Genomic DNA, 20,448 nt, shown 5'->3' with positions numbered 1-20,448 from the left:
CCCAAGCTGAGTTGAGGGGACAGAGAGTGGTTAGGGCAGTGGATGGCTATTTTATTCAAGGTGGTTTGGGAAGTCTCTCTAATAAGGGAGTTTTGAGGGTGAAAGATTCGAGGGAGGGATAGGAATAGGAGGAAGTACAAGGGCATAGGCCCTGACAGAGATACCTGCAAGATGTGGTTGAGGAAAACCAAGGAGGCAAAGTGGAGCTGGTAAAAGAGAGAACAGTAGTAGATGGCGGGACTCAGGAACTACAGTCATATAGGACCTCTTAGGGCTTGGTGAGGACTGGCGTTTACTCTAAATAAGATGAGAAGCCTTATAGAGTTTGGAGCAGAGGAATGACAGGATAAGAATTACTTTCCAAAGGACCACTTTGCCTGCTGTTTGGAGAAAAAACTGCAGTTGGGCATGGGTATAAATAGGGAAACCAGTTAGAAGGCCTTTGCAGATAACATGAGTGAGACATGACAGTGGTTGGGGTAATAGTGGTGGAAGTGGATCCTGGTAAATTTGGGAGCATTAACATAGAAATTTAAAATCATGAGACTGGATGAAATCAGGTAGGGCAGAGAGAGAGAAATAGAAGTCAGAGGACTAAACGTTGGAGTCATCCACATTTTGAGGTCAGAAAGATAAGGAAAGAAAAACTAGCTGGGTAGAAAGAGAAACAAAAGAGAGTTTTTAACGTTCATTGCCTTCACCAAAACAAACAGTATGAAACTCATCTTTATAGGTAAATTCCAACTTCATTTTTATTATCTAGTTTTCATGAGAGAAAAGTATGGGTGAATTGTCTTTAAATAGATTGTGACTTTAAATTTTGTATTCTCCAAGTTAATTTGAAGCTTTCCAGCTTCAATTGGGAACTTAAAAAGTGTAATTAAAAGAGGAAATGCGTTCAGGGTTTATAATTAAAATAGGTGCCAATGTTATTAGGCTGCAGGCTAGTTATTTAAAGAAAGGATTAATTAATTAGATTTTAGTTGTAAAAGAAGTAACTGAAAAAGTCTTACAGATTACTACTGGACTTTTCACAGACTAAAAAAAATTCTATCTTTTAACATGATACTCATATTGGGATTCTGCTCTTATCACCAAATCTAAGTCCATCATCAGCTTTTTTCCCATTATATCAACAAAGGTCTTCCCTTGGATTCATGTATTCACTTTTCAGTGTATTAGAGAAGATAAAAAATACGTCAAAAAAGGGAAAAAATTGTTAACAGTTACCAGCACTTTATTCCAGTAAGAGCTATCTGTGATGTCTTGGTTTAGGGGTCCCTCAAATCCCTTAGATTCTAGGACAAGGATTTGGGAGCAAGTAGTATATTTGGGAAGTGATATCAGGGAGAACGGTGAGTGTGTGGTAAGTCACATAGGGAAGGGAGGAGAACTATTGCAGAGAGTATTAATGAGTCACTGTGTGGACAATCAGGCCCTCAGAGACCAGGGAGAACAATCTTGTGCTCATTGGATTGGGTTACTCCCTGTACTTCCAGACTCTCCTGAATACTTCTGTGGCCACAGAACGCCCTCAAGCAAAGGCATACAGGTGTTTGAAGTAGGATACTGTCCATCAGTGAGTAACCTATCCACAGAAGCTTCTGGTGTCTTCCAGATGACCCAGGGGATATGGGCATGGCATCAGTACTGGCATCTTTGAAAAAGGGCCTCTGTACCAAGAGGAATGCATTCTGCACAACGATACAACCATCTCCTGTGGCAAATAAATGGAATGTTTCCTAATGTGGCATTATATTTAGAGCCAAACATATTGACAGGTCATTCACAATAAAGGAAAAGAACCACAAAAAGAGTTATTCTAAAGAGTAATATGATTTTACCTCAAACTGGCAAAGATTTTTCTAAATGCTAATACTCATTCTAATACTCTTATGACCCAGCAATTCTGTTCCCAGGAATCTATCCAAAGGGGATAATGAGAAATACAGACAAAATAGTCACGCGTGTTATTTAAACTAGGGCTGAATGGTGAGATGTCCCCCTGATGTCTAACAAAAGGAAAGGAGTTATTATGATGCATTCGTAGCATAGAACATTACTTAGTTATTAGACTGAGGTTTACAAATGACTTAATGACATGGAAAAATAATTATGATGCAATTTTTAATGAAAAGGAATACAAATATATATAATTTTTTTTTTTTTTTACTAAAAAAAATTTTTTTAATGTTTATTTTTGAGACAGAGAGAGACAGAGCATGAGCAGGGGAGGGGCAGAGAGAGAGACACACAGAATCTGAAACGGGCTCCAGGCTCTCAGCTGTCAGCACAGAGCCCGACGCGGGGCTCGAACTCACGGACCGTGAGATCATGACCTGAGCCAAAGTTGGACGCTTAACCGACTGAGCCACCCAGGCGCCCCAGTGTAATTTTAAAATACATCAAAAAAATTGGTAGTAAAGACACCAAAATATTAACATTGACAACCTAAAAGAAGTTGACTTATGTGTATTTCTTCTTTATTCTATACTCATCTCTCTGACTAGAACATGTATTGCTTTTATAATAAAAATTACATTTAAAATACTTTTAGAACACATTAACAGTTTAATTTAAAAAAACAATACTTTTGTTTCTAACGTTAGTGCTTTATATATTGACAGATATTTCAATCATTTGACTCAGGAAAACCTCTTACTAGTAAAGAAAATTTACAGGTAAGGATAACAATATTTTATAAATGTTGGATACTTCGTAAGGATAATTTTGAGTCATTGCAATCTATTTGGTAAGTATAACACTTGTTTTTGAAAATCTGCTATGTAATTAATATGCTTTTCTATTTCTAATAATGGGGTTTTATCTCCAAATGTTGGGCCCAAGGTAGTATCGGACCCAGACTGCTCTGGCTTTCAAATTGAGCAAATATCGTTTATTGCTTGTAAGTTTTAAATTATATATGTGTATTCATTTTGTTTATATAGCCCTGTGAAGTATCTAACTTTAATGTTTATCTTGATTACCTTGGTGGGAATAGCTGACTTTGATTATAAGAAAAGGATTTTGAGTGTTTTGCTGGTAGCCCACTTATTCATTTCTGCTTTTACTCACATCCTTTCTCCAGTCTGAGACTGCCTCTCAGTCAGTGGTTTTCTTCTTTCCATTTATTGAAGCATTTTTTAAAAATTATAAAAATAAAAAATTTTTATTGAGCTATAATTGACATATAACATTGCATAAATTTAAGATGTACAACACGTTGGTCTGACACTCTAATGTCCTGCAGTATGATTCCCACCATAGTGCTGGCTAATGGAAGGTTGTCATGTGACATTTTCATAAGCAACTCCTCTAACTTCCCAGTGCTCCTTGCAAACAGAGGACTAGACTCCCCATCCCAGCACGTCTGTTCTTGTCACTAATTGAATGATTGGGGTTTAAGCTTTTGACAACCTAGTAGCATTTAAATATCTTTTTGTTTGTTTCAAGTTTTTATTTAAATTCTAGCTAGTTAACATATAGTATAATATTAGTTTCAGGAGTAGAATTTAGTGATTCATCACTTACATACCATACCTAGTGCTCATCATAAGTGCCCTCCTTAATACCCATCGCCTATATCTCCCATCCCCCTACCGCCTCCAGCAACCCTCAGTTTGTTCTCCGTAGTTACGAGTCTGTTTCAAGGTTTGCCTCTCTCTTTTTTTCCCTCTATGTTCATCTGTTTTGTTTCTTAAATTCCGCATATTATTGAGATCATATGGTATTTGTCTTTCTCTGACTGACCTACTCCGCTTACCATAATATGCTCTAGCTCCATCCATGTTGTGTAGCATTTAAATATCTTGAAATCATTTTTTAAAATCTCAGGAGTATTGTCAGTCTGACCACTAGAAAGTGTTAGGGCAGGAGAGTAGTAGTGCAGCCATTGGTAAGGGGGCTACAGACCCCTAAAGGGTTCACACAACCAGGTGATAGTGCAGAGAGACAGCTGCATGTAGTTTTAATTTTTTTAAATGCTAGGAAACAACATTCTGTTTCATTAAGTAAGCTATTTTTATTAAATAATGTTGAGAGTCATTTACGCAAAATTGCTTTAGTTTCGTCTTCCATAACTTTGATAGGAAATATATCCTCTCCTTTTATTAAATGTAATCTTACTACTTTCCCATTAGTGTTCATGTTATCCCACAAACTTCACTTTTAATTATGCTTCAGATGATTCATTGTTTTCCCTTAAAATTTGTTTTGATTTATAAGCAACTTGCCTGAAATGAAAGAATTGGTATCAGGAAGATACGCACACATATTCATATTTCGCTTCAGTGTTCCAAGACCTTCAAATGTTTAAGAATATTTCTTCCCAGTCATAAACTCCAAGGCATCCAAAAAACACTTCCCCAAAAGGAATGTCTATCTGATCATTTCTTTTTAAACAAAAAGAGACTGACAGTATAATGGAAAACTGATTTCTGTTAGCTAATTAATTAAAACAGAACTGTTGATCTGCTGAAGACTCTTCAGATTACACTTTATATTTTCTCTATAGAGGGAGAGAAAGGAGTATTAAATAGCATTACTAATTACTCTTCTTTTGATCCTCAAGTGTTTGTGTGTAATTGTCAAGACTCATTAAGACGCTATTTGCTATGGAGAAAAAAAGAGAAGAGAAACCTTCTCCTCTGCCCTACACCCACAACCAATCTGAAGTTTCTTCCCTAGAGAATGCCAACCATGTTCCTAGCACACTGTTGCACGCTCGGGCTCGGCACTGTTCCATGTCTGGCTCTTCTGCATGTATTGATTTTCAGCCTTTAAATTTTTTTTTTTTTTTCAACATTTATTTATTTTTGGGACAGAGAGAGACAGAGCATGAACGGGGGAGGGGCAGAGAGAGAGGGAGACACAGAATTGGAAACAGGCTCCAGGCTCTGAGCCATCAGCCCAGAGCCCGACGCGGGGCTCGAACTCACAGAGCGCGAGATCGTGACCTGGCTGAAGTCGGACGCTTAACCGACTGCGCCACCCAGGCGCCCCGATTTTCAGCCTTTAGAAGATGTTAGGATGGGAGAATGAACAACAGATCTCTCCACTGCCACTATTGCTTCAGACTCTCCCAAACACTGAGGTTTTTTCTTTGTAATTCATATAAGGCAAATAGTTTCCCTCTTTTCTAGAATATATAGCCCCCGCATCTGAGATTATTAATCAGCAAATATTATTAATTCAACAATTTTTAATAAGAGTCTGTTGTGTGCAAGGCACTCTTCTGGTGTTGTCAAATAAATACATTAGTCAGCAACAGACAAACTCCCAAGTCATCAGGAAGCTTGTATTTTAGGGGAAAAAAACTAATAAGAAACATGATGTATAAGTAAAGATTATACTTAAGTAAATTATATGGTAAGTTAGAAGGTGATCCATGCTAGGGAGAAAATAAACCCAGCAGCACATAAAGGGGATTGGGATCATGGGACTAGGTTAAGGAGTTGTAATTTTAAATCAGGTAATCAGGTTAGTCCTCACTGAGGAAACATTTGTGAACAGGTAAAGGTACAAGTTTAGGACATCTGGAAAAAGAGCCATCTAGGAAGAGGGTACAATGAATGCAAAGGCGTTAGGGCAGGGCTTGGTGGGGGACATCTTTGTCAGTGTGACCAGAGCCGTGTGAATGATGGGGAAGCAGTAGGAAACAGCATCAGAGAGGTAATGGGGCCAGTTTGAGAAGGGCCTTATTGGGCCTTTGTAACTTTGCTTCTTCCTCTGAACAAAATGGGGAGCCACTGGAAGGTTTAGAGCGGGGCTGTGGCCTAATCTACCTGTTTTAGCTGATCTGTTGAGCCTACTGTGTGCTAACTACTGTTCCAGTGCTGTCAACCTCAGTCATATTTTAGTGTGTGTGTGTATATGTGTGTGTGTGTGTGTGTGTGTGTGTGTGTGTGTGTGTGGTTGTGAGGTAACTAGGAATACAGTTTTGGACATGTTGAGTTTGAGGTATCTCTTAAATATCCAAATGGACTATTTGAGTCAGAAGCTGATTTGACTTCAGAAGAGAGATTGGAGCTGGAGAGAAAATCGCAGGATTTCATCTGCATTTAGATGAAACTAAAACCATGAGTCTGTTTCAGATAATCTAAGGGGAGCGAGTAAAGAGAGGGAAAAGGACCAAGACGTGGGACACTCCAATGCTGAAAATACAGGAGGGGTGACTGGGTGGCTCAGATGGGTTAAGTCTCTGACTCTTGATTTCGACTCAGGTCATCTCATGGTTGTGAGTTCGAGCCCCATGTTGAGCTACACGCTGACAGTGCTGAGCCTGCTTCAGATTCTCTCTCTCTCTCTCTCTCTGATCCTCCCCCCCACTTCTGCTCCTCCTCTCTCTTTCTCTCTCTGCCCCTCCGCTCTCTCTCTCGCTCTCTCTCTCTGCCTCTCTCAAAATAAATAAATGAACTTAAAAAAATATGGGAAAATGGGGCGCCTGGGTGGCACAGTCGGTTAAGCGTCCGACTTCAGCCAGGACACGATCTCGCGGTCCGTGAGTTCGAGCCCCGCATCAGGCTCCAGGCTGATGGCTCGGAGCCTGGAGCCTGTTTCCGATTCTGTGTCTCCCTCTCTCTCTGCCCCTCCCCCGTTCATGCTCTGTCTCTCTCTGTCCCAAAAATAAATAAAAAACGTTGAAAAAAAATTAAAAAAAAAATGGGAAAAGAAGAGGAACCAACAAAGACTGAAAAGGAATGACCAACAGTATAGGAAAGAAACCAAGAGAATGTGGTGACTTCTAAGAGAAGTCACTTCTCTTCTAAGCTAAGAGAAACATTTTCAAAAGAGGAAGTGATTCGGATGCCTGGGTGGCTCAGTCAGTTAAGTGTCTGACTTCAGCTCAGGTCATGATATTGTGGTTCATGAGTTCAATCCCCACATCAGGCTCTCTGCTGACAGCTCAGAGTCTGGAGCCTGCTTTGGATTCTGTGTCTCTGTCTCTCTCTAACCCTTCCCCTGCTCACACTCTGTCTCTCTCTTCCTCTCAAAAATAAATAAACATTAAAAACAATTTTTTAAAAAGGAAGTGATTAATAGTGCCATATTTTGCAGATGAATCAAGCACCATAAATCACTAAGTCAAAAACATGCATCTTTTTTTCACATTTAATAGCTCTGAAATTAGAATGCATTTTATGGTTGAGGGCATGTGACAATTTAAGTGGTATATAAGATAATGATGTCTTAGATTAAAAGTAACATGGCATATGAGGACTAAGAATGGAACACTGGTTTAAGGCAAGTGTAGGCCACTGGTGACCTTGGCCAAAGAGTTTCAGTGTAGGAGAGGAGTGGGTGCAAATGAAAGGAAAAAAAAAAATAAAAGCAAATGAAAGGAGAGAAATTGGAATATTGACAATTCTTTAGATCATTGCTCTAAAGGAAAGTGAGAATTTGGACAGTAGCTGGAAAGGGTAGTCAGGGCATAAACAGTTTTTGTTTTTTAAGATGGAGGAGAAGACAGTATGGCTATGTGCTGATAAGAATGTCTGTGGCAAGAGGACATTTATGATGTAAGAGAGAATGGCTGAGTAGACCAGTGCAGAAAGGATCAGTGGCCTAAGTGGCAGGATGCTTGGGTAGGTGGGAGAAATGGAGCTATAGGGTCTATATACACTACTTTGGCCGCCTCAGTTTTCTCTGTTAAGTAGAGGAAGCAAGGTCATTAGCTGGTAGGAACATCGGGGAGGAAGGGTGAGAATTTAGAAGCAAAAAGAGCATGAAATTGGTTGTCTAGGAGAGAAGGAGTAGGACGATGACCAGGCAGCACTGAGGTTTGGTCAGGAACTTCAAGTGGGACCACTTAGTCAGACTGCATGATTTTCTCCAACCTTCTTCCGTGGCAGGGTGCACACCTAAAGAAGGTTCAACACTGGATTTTACCAGGGCTGTGGTTGTGCCAAGGAAGTATATATGCAAAGGACAGGGCCAGGGAATTGAGGGTGTACATGGGCGAGATCTAATGATTGAGCACGGAATCTAAACTGGGTGGGTAGCATGCTTGTGTACCCATTCTCCTGCTCCTGTCCCAGTACCTCTAATTCACTCATGCTAAAACAGAGCAGACAAGTGTGCCTGGCTGATGAACTCTTGTGGGTTCTCTGTTTTAATGAGATGTCCCCTCCCTTGCTCTCAGCACCAGGTTTATTCTCTTTCTGTGGCAGGGCTGGGCTATTGAGGCACAGATCACAAACCGGTGGGGAAAGGCAGAAGCACTCAGAACTGCTGGGGTACATCTGACAGTGTACATCTCTTGAAATAGACCTGCCATGTATGGTAGGTACCTCATGTGTATAGTGTATTCCTTCATCCAACACCAAACGAGGAATGCAAAAAGGGATGAAAACTAATAATAACTGAAAACAATACTTTACTGATTTGCCTTTTTTTTGTTTCATTTTTTAAGGCACTTGATGAATTAATAAGTAAAGGATTGCCTCTAATTCTGGTCACAGTTGGCCAACCACATCTCCTAAATAAGTTTTCTTTCATTAAAGCCTACTTTTTAATAAGTGTGGCTGCAACAATAAATTGTGTCCCAGAAATTTCAGTGAAAACAATCTACCATGGACTTGTCTCTGAGAAGAGTAGAGCAAACTTTCAAAACTTGAAAGGTAATGTTTTGTTTCATTTTTGACTTCTCTTTCTCCTCTTTCCCCAACTATTCCCACTCCACTCCCAATAATCCATATGAACAATCTAGTATACATTCTTCCATATTGTTCTCTAAGCACACTTAATGACACACATATGTGCCTATGTTAGGTATATGCATATCCATTTCTGTCCACATATATCAGTATTCATACACTTTTTCATATATATACATACAAAATAGGATTCATCATTTATTTATAAAATGATATATTTTACATTTTTCTGCATCTTATGTTTTTTATGCATAAAAGCTTCACTAAAACCACTTTAAGGCAACTGCTTTGTTTGTTCTGCTATTCTGGTTGTGCCGTGTTCTATGCTGAATATCTCGCGGCTTGTTCAACCATCCCACTATTGCTGCACATTCACTTTTTTTCTAGGAATAGGGCTGAAGTGCTACATATTCTTATCATGTAGTATCTATTTCTATGGGATGAGATACCCATGGATAGGATTTATAGGTCATAGGTAAGTATTTCTCAACTGTATTGGATATTGCCCTAAGATTAATTGTTTTTCACTGTTAAGTATGGTGTTAACTGGATTCTTCATTGATGTTCTTTATCAGGTGAGGAACTGTCCTTTTTATTCGTGGTTTGTTGAGTGATTTTGTCATAAAAAGGTGCTGGATTTTATTAGGTGCTTTTCCTGCATCTATTAAGATGCTTCCATGTTTTTTGGTTTTTATTCCATTGATACGGTTTACAACATTAATTGATTTTTGAGTGTTTAAGCCAACCTTGCATTCTTGGGCTATCTCGCATTTAGTCATGGTGTATAAATTCCTTTTATATGTTGTTGGATTCTGTTTGCTAGTATTTTGTTGAAGGTTTTTATATCCTTATTCATAATAAGTATGGTTCTGTAGTTTTCATTTCTTGAAGTATCTTTGTCCTGTTTGGATATCAGAGTAATATTGACTCTGTTTTAAAATGTAACTTTTATTATTATTCGGGTATGATGAGGTCAACAGATAAGAGGATGGTGGCCATTAAAAACAGAGTTTGTTATTCAGTTTTCCAGGAGGAGGAGCAGGTCATTATCTGGGAGGGGCCACACAGAGAATCACCAAAGTCACTGAGAAGCAGAGAGAGCAGGAGGACAGTGTGGATCAAACTCTTCCTAGGATCTCTCATGTTCTGAAATGCATCCCAGCGTTCTTCCATGCCAATCTCCAGGCATTTATTTTTGATCTTTGTCTCTCTCTCACTTTCTCTTTTAGGGGAGAAAACCCAGCCCGAGGTCTTTCTGCTGGGTCTTTCCCAATTCTCAAGCCCTCTTTCATACTCAGCTGTTTGCTCCAGAGCCCTTTAATTTAGGAGAAGAGCCAAGTAGGTAGTAGTTGGAAGAAGAAGGAAGTCAGATGTGTTCAATTCCATGCTATTTTGGACTTCCTCTTACCCCTTGACAAACTTAGTCTCTTTAGGTGGGTATTTTTTGCAGGAATTCCTAGTCAAATAATGATTTGTGGGGGTTTTTACCCCCTCTCCTCTGTAGTCTAGAAGTTCAGTTTTACTATAGCAGGCAGAGTCTGTGATCTAAATTATCTCGGTTCCTCCTGCTCAGAATGACAGGCTTTGGATTGTGGGTTTTTGAGATACTTGAGAATTGTGGATTTTGATGTTCTAAATACTCTCACTCTCTGCTCTTAGTGTGAGGGGCTTATGCAAATCAGTAGAACTACTGACATTTCCAAGGAGATCTTATTGAAATATTATAAATATCTGGGAGACCCAAAATACCTTGGGGACCTTAAGGCGTCCTGTGATCCCAGAGGAGGAACCATTACTCTATATCAGTGGCCAATAATTTAAAGAACATCACCAAGAATCCTCAAGATACTTTCAGAATTATCTGATTTGTTGTAAAAATCATCCTCAGCCTTTGAATATATGATATTTAAGGACCATTTGATAGAACAATATGTTTCTAATTATCATGGTGGGTTTTTTTAAATATGAAATTTATGGATAGTTTCCCAACTAATTATGAGTTTTATAAACTAGAATAAATATTTAAACTAACCACAGATATTCTTGGTTCTTCAAAAATTTTGTGTCTTTATAGAATTATGTTTAAAGGACGAGGGAATCTCATTTGGTCAGTTTGCAAAAATTAAAGGTGACTTCACACTTAGCACAATAAAGGTAAGTTTGGAAATTTTTTCAAATCATATGAAACTGGTTACCAAAATGTCCACTATGAGGTCCTGGATAGGCTCACTTTCAGGGTTGTGTTTGCTCTTGGGAGACTGAGTAGCTTTTCTTGCATAAGCATGGATTGGGGCCAGAGACAGAGTCTACTCCTCGTGAGAAAATTAGATACCCAGAGATTGTCAGACTTTGACTTTACAAATATGATTAAGGCACTGTGGAAAATATGATTCATTATTTGATGGGATTTGAGTATTCCATTCCCTGTTTCTCATTTCCTAATAATAATAGTGATGACAACAGCAACACAAACAGCTACCATTTATTCAGTGCTTACTACGTGACAGGCACTTTGCATGATTAATTTTTACAACTCTGGGATGTAGGTATTAATCATTTTTGAACTATGTTGTGCTGAACCGTGAGAAAATTGAGGCTTAGGCAGAAAAAAATTCCTTAATGTCATGCATCTAATGAAATGCAGATCACGTTCTTAGCCATTATACTCAGTTGCCCTAGTAGTCCTTGTAAAATGTGTACCACTCTGTACAAACAAGTTTTTAGAGACCTGTTTTTTGAAGGATTTGTTGGTCCTTTTCTCCTTTGCCATGCTGGGTTGGTATTTACTATTGATTGTCTGCTATAAAATCTCATTATCTTCACATTACCAGTTAGGTGATCATAGCTTAACTTGAAATACAGTCAATCCTCATTATTCACAGATTCAGTATTTGCTAACTAGCCTATGTGCTAAAATTTATTTGTAACTCCAAAATCAATACTCATGGCTCTTTTTTGTGGTCATTTGTGAACATCACAGAGCATAGAAAAATTTCAGTTGCCCAGCACACACTCATACATTCCTAGCTGCGCTGGACAAGGCAATTCTCTGACTTTTTGTTTCCACTCTCATACTGTAAATAAGAGTCCTTTCCATGGTCTATGCATCGCCATGTTTTTTGAATTTTTGTGCTTTTTATTGGTGATTTCACTATTTGAAATGGCCCCTAAGTGTAGCACTGAAATGCTGTTTATTATTCCTAAGAATACTAAATTCCTAAGAAGGCTGTGATGTGCTTTATGACTAAATGCATAATCCACGCTAATGCAATAAAAGCTTTAGTCAGGCATGAGTTTTAAAGCTATTAGCTATGAGTTCAAGGTTAATGACTTTACAGTATATATTAAATAATGTGTCTTTAAAAATTTTTTTTTCAACGTTTTTTATTTTTGAGACAGAGAGAGACAGAGCATGAACGGGGGAGGGGCAGAGAGAGAGGGAGACACAGAATCGGAAACAGGCTCCAGGCTCCGAGCCATCAGCCCAGAGCCTGACGCGGGGCTCGAACTCACGGACCGCGAGATCGTGACCTGGCTGAAGTCGGACGCTTAACCGACTGCGCCACCCAGGCGCCCCAAATAATGTGTCTTTAAATATAAACGCACATTAAACAAAGTTATATGTAGATCAGTTGGCAAAAATATCGTGACCAGAGGCCAGCAGGAACTTATTCCTGTATTTCCTCTACGAGCAATGCTTCAGTATTTGCTAATTTAGTGTTTGTAGCAACTTTATGGAACAGTTTAAGTACTATGAATAATGAGCGCTGGCTGAGCACACAATAGAGGGTAACTGTTGTACATGCTTACTCTTGCCATTACTCTCCTTTTTGTTTTCTGTTGCCTTTTTCCTGTTCACTGAGCTCTCTTCTCTGATGATTATGTGCAAATTTCCTATTTGGTCTTCCGTTCAAGGTTATTTTCTTAGTACATGAAAAACACCTGATAAATAGGAATGAGATATTATTTGTATTATCTCTAAACTTATGTGATTGTGTGGTATTCTTTCTTTAGTCAGCTTTACTGACAGAAGCTGAGGACAGGCTAAACTTCCTTGTGTCAGAGATGGAGCATCCAGGCCACAAGGACCTGTCCCAGTGTTCTGCTGGTGAGTTGGAGATTGTGGTAGAGGCCAGGCTTCAGCTGGCTGCAATTGCCCTGCAAAGACACCGGGCCGCATACAGGTGAGTCTCTTCAAGCACAGAGGAGAATTTCTTCCTCACCCTAATTTGTCAAATATACCTAGCCTGTGTGTAAGTTTTATCAATTCCAATATTAATAGGGCATGCTTGTGTTTTATTATTCAGGGGAGTTTCATATATTATTACACTTAAAACTACAGTTCTAAACAAAGCAATTACTTTATTAAAGCATAAGCTAGGATTTTTTTTTAAGTTTATTTATTTATTTTGAAGAGGGGGAGGGAGGGAGGGAGGGAGGGAGAGAGAGAGAGAGAGAGAGAGAGAGAGAGAGAGAGAGAGAGAGAGAGTGAGAGAGAATCTCTAGCAGGCTCTGTGCATTCAGTGCAGAGCCCAATGAGGGGCTCAAACTCACGAACCGTGAGATCATGACCTGAGCCTAAATCAAGAGTTGGATGCTCAACTAACTGTGCCATCCAGGAGCCCCTAGGATGTTTTACAACATATAAAGAATGAACAAATTAACAGAGCTTTGCTTATGTATTTATTTATGTTTTTATTTTTAAAACTTTAATTCCAATAGAGTTAATATTAAAAACAAGCTCTATTATTAAAGAGTAACATTTTCTGAACTATGTTTTGCTGAACCATTTAAGAAACTGTTTTAAGTGGATAATTATTTAAATATGATACAACTGTTAGTATCAGACCTTTCATTTCACCTGTTCATTGATTCATTCATTAACCCAACCAGTATCCATTAACCACTGCATCGTTCGGCTCTTATCTAGACACTGAGGATACAGAGGGGAATGGAAATAGTTTCCATATCCATATGCTGAAAGATATATAAACAAGTAAGTGGGATAGTAAAACCACATGGACCTATATTTTCAAAACCTTCTCATATCATTTGCAATAAATAGCTCTATGATGAGGCCCTGTGACATTTCAGAAATGATTCTTTGAATAATGCACAGACTTATTATCTTCCATTCATTAGTTACAGTCAAAAAATAATTTGGGGGCACCTACAATATGCTAGTCATGGTTCCTAGTTTTTGAGAGAAATCAATATCCCAGTACTGATAGACACTCACAGTACTGATAGATACTGTTAGATAGTACTGATAGATACAATTCAACAATATTGAAAACAGGCCTACCCTCAGTGGAGCTTACAATAGATAATAAATAGGCTGACAGTAAACTGTAAACATAGTAAATGAGTAAATTGTATAGTGTGGTCAAAAGTGATACGTGTTATGGAGATACTAGGAGTAGAGGCAGGGGGAGGTGGAGGGCTATCATTGTAAAATGGTGCGGTCGTAATAAAGAGTATGACTACAGTTTGATGTTTGATGGCTGACAGCTTTCAAGCCCTACCGCTCCCCCCTTCTCCTGCCCCACATCTGGGCAGGCAGATAAGAAAACCCAGACGCTTTCTTAGGTAGAGCTGTGAGAAAAAAGAGAAGCCCACCTATGGCTTGTGCAAAGGGGAAATCAGTTCAGCAGAAATTTCCCTTTGCTTTGATGGGAAACACGTAATCATCTCATCAGTGTGAGCCTTGACCAAAGACCATGCCATGATTAACCACATCTAAATTTGATTTTATGCTAGAGCAGTATAGATTTTTGGAAATTTATAATTTTTGTGGTTTCTAAACAGTGAGGAAAATCCGTCTAGTCCATTTTGGAGCAGTGATTCTCAAAATGTGGTTTCCAGATTTCTAGGGGGTGATTCCAAGACCCTTTCAGGGGGTCTGTAAGGTCAGAACTATTTTTACAACAAGACTAAGATGTCATTCATCATCTTCATCGTGTTCTTATTTTCACTGATGCTTCAAGAGCAATGATAGGAAAACTTCTGGCCTCTTGCTGTGAATCACAGCAGTGGCCCCAAACAGTATTACTAGTGGCCATTACACTCCTTACTGCTGCGTGCTTGCAGTTAAAAAAAAATGAAATAAAATAAAAATCCAGTTAATGCTTTTGATGAACCAGTAAAACCTATTACATTTATAAATCTCCATCCTTGAATATATTTTTAATATTCTGTGGGAATATTAAATGGGAAATACTCCTAAAGCATCTTTGCTGCATATCAAAGTCTGGTGGTTGTCTTGGGGAAGAACACATATGTGATTAAATGAGAGCTAAACAAGCAGTTATTTTCACAGAACACCATTTTTATTCCAAAAGGCAACTGACAAACTGGTTTTTCAGACTTGGGTGTTTGACAGGCATTTTATTGAAAATGAGCAAAATGAACATGCCACTTCTAAGGCAAACAACTAATAGTATCTGTTGCTAATGATAAAATCTGAACTTTTTCAGGGAAATTAGAATTTTGGAAAATTTCTATTTGTTACCATGAGCTTGACAGTTTTCTAATGCTTACATAGTTCTGATGAGATTGGGAGTCATTAATATTAACAAGCATCATTTTTTTTTAAACTGTATAATGAAATGTTTCAACATTAAGGGGGTTTGCATAACTCAGGGAGTTGTTATATTCCAAATCACCAGTGGATATTGTTCCAAAATCCTGGTTAACAAGATAGACCGATAGGTTTTAATGTACCAGAGTAGGAAAATAGCATCAGTGTGTGGTATTAGCTTTCACAGTGCAAGAAACTTTTAAGAAACTACCACTTGTCACATTTTGGTGTAGTATCAAAGAATATTCACAATTGTTTTAAGAGAATATAATACTCTTTCTATTTCCAACAACTACCTCTGTGAGACCTAGTCTTCATATACTTCAACCAAAACAGTATGTCATAACTTGAGGCACCTGGGCGGCTCAGTTGGTTAAGCATCTGATTTCGGCTCAAGTTGTGATCTCACAGTTCATGAGTTTGGGCCCTGCCTCAGTGGGGAGGAACCAGCTTCGCATCCTCTGTCCCCTTTGCTATCTTCCCCTCCCCCACTTGTTCCCTCTCTCTCTCTCTCTCTCTCAAAAATAAATATTAAAAAAACCCACCAATATGTCATAGCAGACAAAAGAAGGAGATATGAAAGTCTTCTATTAGGTAGATTTTCTCTTATTAAGCCAGACATTAAAGAGATTTGCAAAAATACAAAATAATGGCATTCTTCTTGCTAATTTTTGTTGTTGTTTGGAAAATATAGCTGTCTTAATAAAAATGCATTATTGATGTTAACATGTAATGGGTTTATTGTTTGTATTTTAAAATGAATTAATAAATATTAGCAGAGTTAAAAATTTGTCAGCTTAAGTTCTAATATGATAAGTATTGATGGAAGTCTGGGAATTCTCAATAATTTTTAAGGGTATAAATGAGTGCTGAGAGGGAAAAAAAAAGCTTGAGACACACTGATTTAGAGTATTGTTATATTAAAAAATAATGTATGGTTATATTTATAGCTATCTTTCAGAATACAGTGGTAGCTGATTAATGGTAAATAGAATTAGCATAATAATATATCATCTTCCCTCTTGAAGTTTGAAGACAAGGAAACTTTACTATGTGATTTCTTATAGAAAGTATATGATTTGTATATATAGAAATACATCATCTCCCTCTCTATCTACAAAATATGTGACTATATGATTTCCTGTAGAAGAATGTAGAACTCTTTTCTCCAAACTGTTTCAGGGATCACCAGCAGCCCTAGAAAATATTTACCACTTACCTTCATTCATCCCCCTGCCCTCTGCATGAGGGCATGGAGGATATGAGTGATTTTTTATTTCTTTAGGGAGGAAGAAGGAAACAAGAAACTAAAAATTACAAAATGGCCACAGAAAGTAGTGTCATAATAGAACTTTAATTTGAAGACCAGATAGACATATGCAAATGATGTGCAAGTATATCAGAATCACTCCTATTTTAAATACATGAACCTGACCCTTGGGACAAAACCTGCAAAAACTTTGATGTTGTTGCCTTTTTGCAGCAGAGTTGTCATTTGGGGAAGCCTACTGTCAAGATGAATGAGTTTCTCCTATGTGAACTTTACCCCCCACGAGCTTCTGTTTGTGCGCTGCTGAGAGTGTTGGATAGTCCCTTTCCCAAATGATGGTTAGCTTGACATTTTATGATACTTCTAATAAAATTATGTGTCAAGGAAATTGAAAGGCACATTCCCCAGGGTGACAGGTAGAGTGAGCTGCATGGATTTTATGAGAACAAACTGACCATTTTTGTCATGAATGTTAATAAGAAGTAAATGGGATCAAAGTTATTCAAACTGTATTTCTGCTTCTTTTAGGGCTGCCTCTCTCAGAGTCCTGCCTTTTTTTTTTTTAAATAAGTTTTCCTTTCTATTTAATTTAGTGTCTAAATGGGATACCATTTGAGCCTTTTAATTTTGTGTCAGAATGAAACTTCCTTCCTTGGGGATTTTAGAGTGTTTATAGTGAGTGATCCTACTCTTTCTGTCTCTGCGGTGGAGCACAGACTAGAAACTTTCCATTTTGCATCTATGCAGTGCCAGGTGGATTAGGACACACTAGTACCGTTTATGTTTTATTCATTAAGTTTTGGGGTTAGCAAGATCCCAAACCTCATACCTCATTTGGCTTGAAGTCAGAATTTCGTCTTCGCAATCAGAAGGGTGGGATGGGCACCTCTGTCTCCTTCCAGGGCCCTCTACTGGCCATCCTGTGCTAGCCTTGAAGGCTGCTCAGTAACCAAGGTGCCTTAGAAACTCTTAAGGATCCTTGAGTGGGGAGGGGTGTCAGGGAGAGGAATTTTCATTCCTATACACGTACTGAATCTGTGTCACATTTTGTGTTGATTTCTTGCTTGTTTGTTTAGTTTTATTTTAAAGAAAAACATTTAAGTTATATAGTCACGAACAATACCTTAGGAAATATTCTACAAATATCTAAACCATTTTAACAAGTCAGTAGCATCTTGGGAATTTAAAATTCAATAATCGCAGAAAGCTTTATATTCTGGTTACTAACTTAGAAAAAAAATCAATTTGGTTACCCCTCATATTCCCTGGCCTACTCGGTCTACCTAGTGAGAACAGCTCGCATGTATTGAGCGTGGTCTATTTGGTAAGCACTCCTATTTGCTAATAAGTTCACCCCACTCTTACTAGAGTACCAATTCTATGAGGGCAGGGACTGTATCCATAGCCCCTAGATTTGTTCCTTGCCCATAGGAGGTCCTCCTATGTGTGTGTATTTTTGAACAAATGAAAGAATAAATAGCTCATTCAATCTTTACAATGATCCCATTTCATGATGTCTGCTAAGTGGAATGTAAGGCAAGAGGCATTAAAGTGGACAAAGAGAGCCTTTGCATGGATAAAAGGTACAGTCAACAATGAGTACGTATCAGTCATAAACATGGCACCAATAACTGTACAAAAATAAACAAAACCAAACTTATTAGAACTGTGGAAAGACCGAGGTCATGCTATAGGCAACAGTTAAGAGGGCAGGCACGGGAGCCAGCTGCCTGGGTTCTAATCCCGCCCCCTTCTTTCTAGTTGTGTCATCTTAGGCAAGTCATTTAACATTTCTGTCTCCATTTCCTAATGTATAAAATAGTGATGATAATAGTAGGATTAAAATTGTGATGATAATGCTTGTAGGATTGTGGAGGGGATTGAGTAAACTAATTCACCCAAAGCACTTAACACAGCACCCGACAGGTGGTAAACACTCGGTAAATACCAGTTATTGTTTTTTAAAGGATTCTGGAGAAAAAAAAGAAAAGAGAGAAAGTCTCTTGGCAGAGTGTGTGTGTTGGCACAATGTTTTCAGCTTTTAATACAACAAGTTGACAAAAAAGAAGATTTAAAAATAAAATTTAAACGTTGAGCATATGTACACACTCTAGGACCCTACAAGCAGAGACTATACCTCCCCAGAAGCATGCTGGACATGGATAAAGCTGACCTATACTAGACCAGAAACCTAACTGACCCACGGTCCAGGGACACGGGAGGCCTCTGGAACGTATATGGAGGAAAATGGTTTGATCTGATTTACCTCTTGATGAGGTCGCTGTGACTGCTGTGTGGAGAACAGGGCTGCAGGAACACGAGCCAGAGCGGGAGGCTGGTCAGGAAGCTCCCAGTCACGCAGCCTGGAGAGGATGGTGGCGTGGATGAAAGTGCTAGCACTGGAGGAGGTGAGGAGCACCTCACCACCTCACCTGGCTGGTATCTGTGTTTTGAAGGCGAGGCTGACAGAACTTACTGATGGATAGAACATAGAATGTGAGTCGGTGAGGTAACAGTAGCAATTCTGGGCTCTGCTTCTGTGTTGGAAGACGAAGAAAGAGGAACGGGTTTGGCAGAGGAGGAAGAAGCCAGGGGATCTGCTTTTAACCTGTTCTATCAGTTTCCTAGTTCTAACAGAGCACCAAAAACTCAGTGGCTTCAAACAACAGAATTTTATTGTCTCACACAGTTCTGGAGTCTATGCTCTAAAATCAATGTTCTTGGGCCATGTTCTATCTGAAGGCTCTAGAGGAGAAGCCTGCCTTGCTTCTTGTAGCTTCTGGTATTTGCCAGCAGTCCTTGGCATTTGTTGGTTTATAAAGGCACCACTCTAGGCATGCCTGTCTTTTCCCCGTGTGTCTGCATGTCACCTTCCCTCTGTGCATGTCTGTCTCTCCAAATTTTCCTTTTTTATAGGGACAGCAGTCATATTGGGATAGGGTCCACCCAAGTGGCCTCATTTTAACTTGATTACTTCACAATACTACCATTCTGAGGTACTGAGGATTAGGACATCAACACAATTTTTATTTTGAGGGGACACAATTCAACTCATAACACCTGTTAAATGTTGTTGTCTATTAACTATTCAAGTGAGAGCTTAGATAGATGGGTATATTGTCCATTTGGCTTCCACCCAGTCTTTCCATGTTATATAATAATGTTACGATAAGCATTTTCAGGTATATAGATTGTTCTGCATTTTGAATTTCATTTTGGAATAGATTTTTAGAAGCCTCTTGATATACATTAAGACATTTTGAAGAAGTGTGACATCAGTTACAATTTTATCATTCTATAGAGGAGGAGAATATGATCGTTTGAAGTGCAGACAAATGTATGAAGCAACAGGAAATAAGGACAATTCCTATCTCCTGGCTTCTGTTTTCTTAACTTAGTATGTTTGCCTTCTGGTTCTGCTAGACACTGAGTAAGTAATAATTTAGCTTAAGAGTTTCCAAGTGTACAGCCTTAAGTAACAAAGTTCTATGACCTCAAAAAGTGGAGAATTACATTCTGATACATATAAAATACTTATGTGCTCATTTTATTAATGAGATTGCCAGAACTAATAAGGTTTAAAATATATTTTCTATTTTAGTGCTGCAATAGTATTTTCTACACTTAGACTTCTCCAGGATTCAAAACTTTTTAAAAAGAAGGTAGTACAAGATGACACAGAGAATTCCATCTCTCTGGGAGCTTCTGTATGTATGAATTTAATTAATGTCTATCTTTACAATACTTACTATATAATAACTGTTGGCATGCTAAGAAAGTGTCTAATTACTTGGATGAAATAAAGGCATAAAGTAGAGAAAACACTGGATTCAGAGTAAGGAGACAAATGTTCAAGCCCCATTTTATGCCCTTTTTTTATTGGCATATACCTTAGGCAAGTCCCTTAAACTTTAAAACATTCTTTGATTAAAAATTTTAAGTTT

General features: G+C 38.4%; 1 protein-coding gene across 5 annotated transcripts in view; it reads left to right on the top strand.

The window, feature by feature from the left end:
• The window catches only part of CFAP54 (cilia and flagella associated protein 54), a 307,349-nt gene that overhangs the window by 194,671 nt on the left and 92,230 nt on the right, over positions 1-20,448 (top strand). For all 5 annotated transcript variants that reach the window (XM_086712592.1, XM_086712589.1, XM_086712590.1 and 2 more), the window contains 5 exons: positions 2,628-2,681; positions 8,411-8,618; positions 10,729-10,808; positions 12,669-12,838; positions 20,106-20,211. In XM_086712592.1, coding sequence (XP_086568718.1) covers positions 2,628-2,681; positions 8,411-8,618; positions 10,729-10,808; positions 12,669-12,838; positions 20,106-20,211 — 618 coding nt within the window. The remainder of the gene's footprint in view (positions 1-2,627; positions 2,682-8,410; positions 8,619-10,728; positions 10,809-12,668; positions 12,839-20,105; positions 20,212-20,448) is intronic.

This window comes from Puma concolor, chromosome B4 (assembly GCF_028749965.1).
Source record: "Puma concolor isolate L17-30 chromosome B4, mPumCon1.1.hap2, whole genome shotgun sequence".
Taxonomy (NCBI): domain Eukaryota; kingdom Metazoa; phylum Chordata; class Mammalia; order Carnivora; family Felidae; genus Puma; species Puma concolor.
The sequence above is the reverse complement of the archived record's forward strand: the minus strand, read 5'-3'. Positions and strand labels throughout refer to the sequence as shown.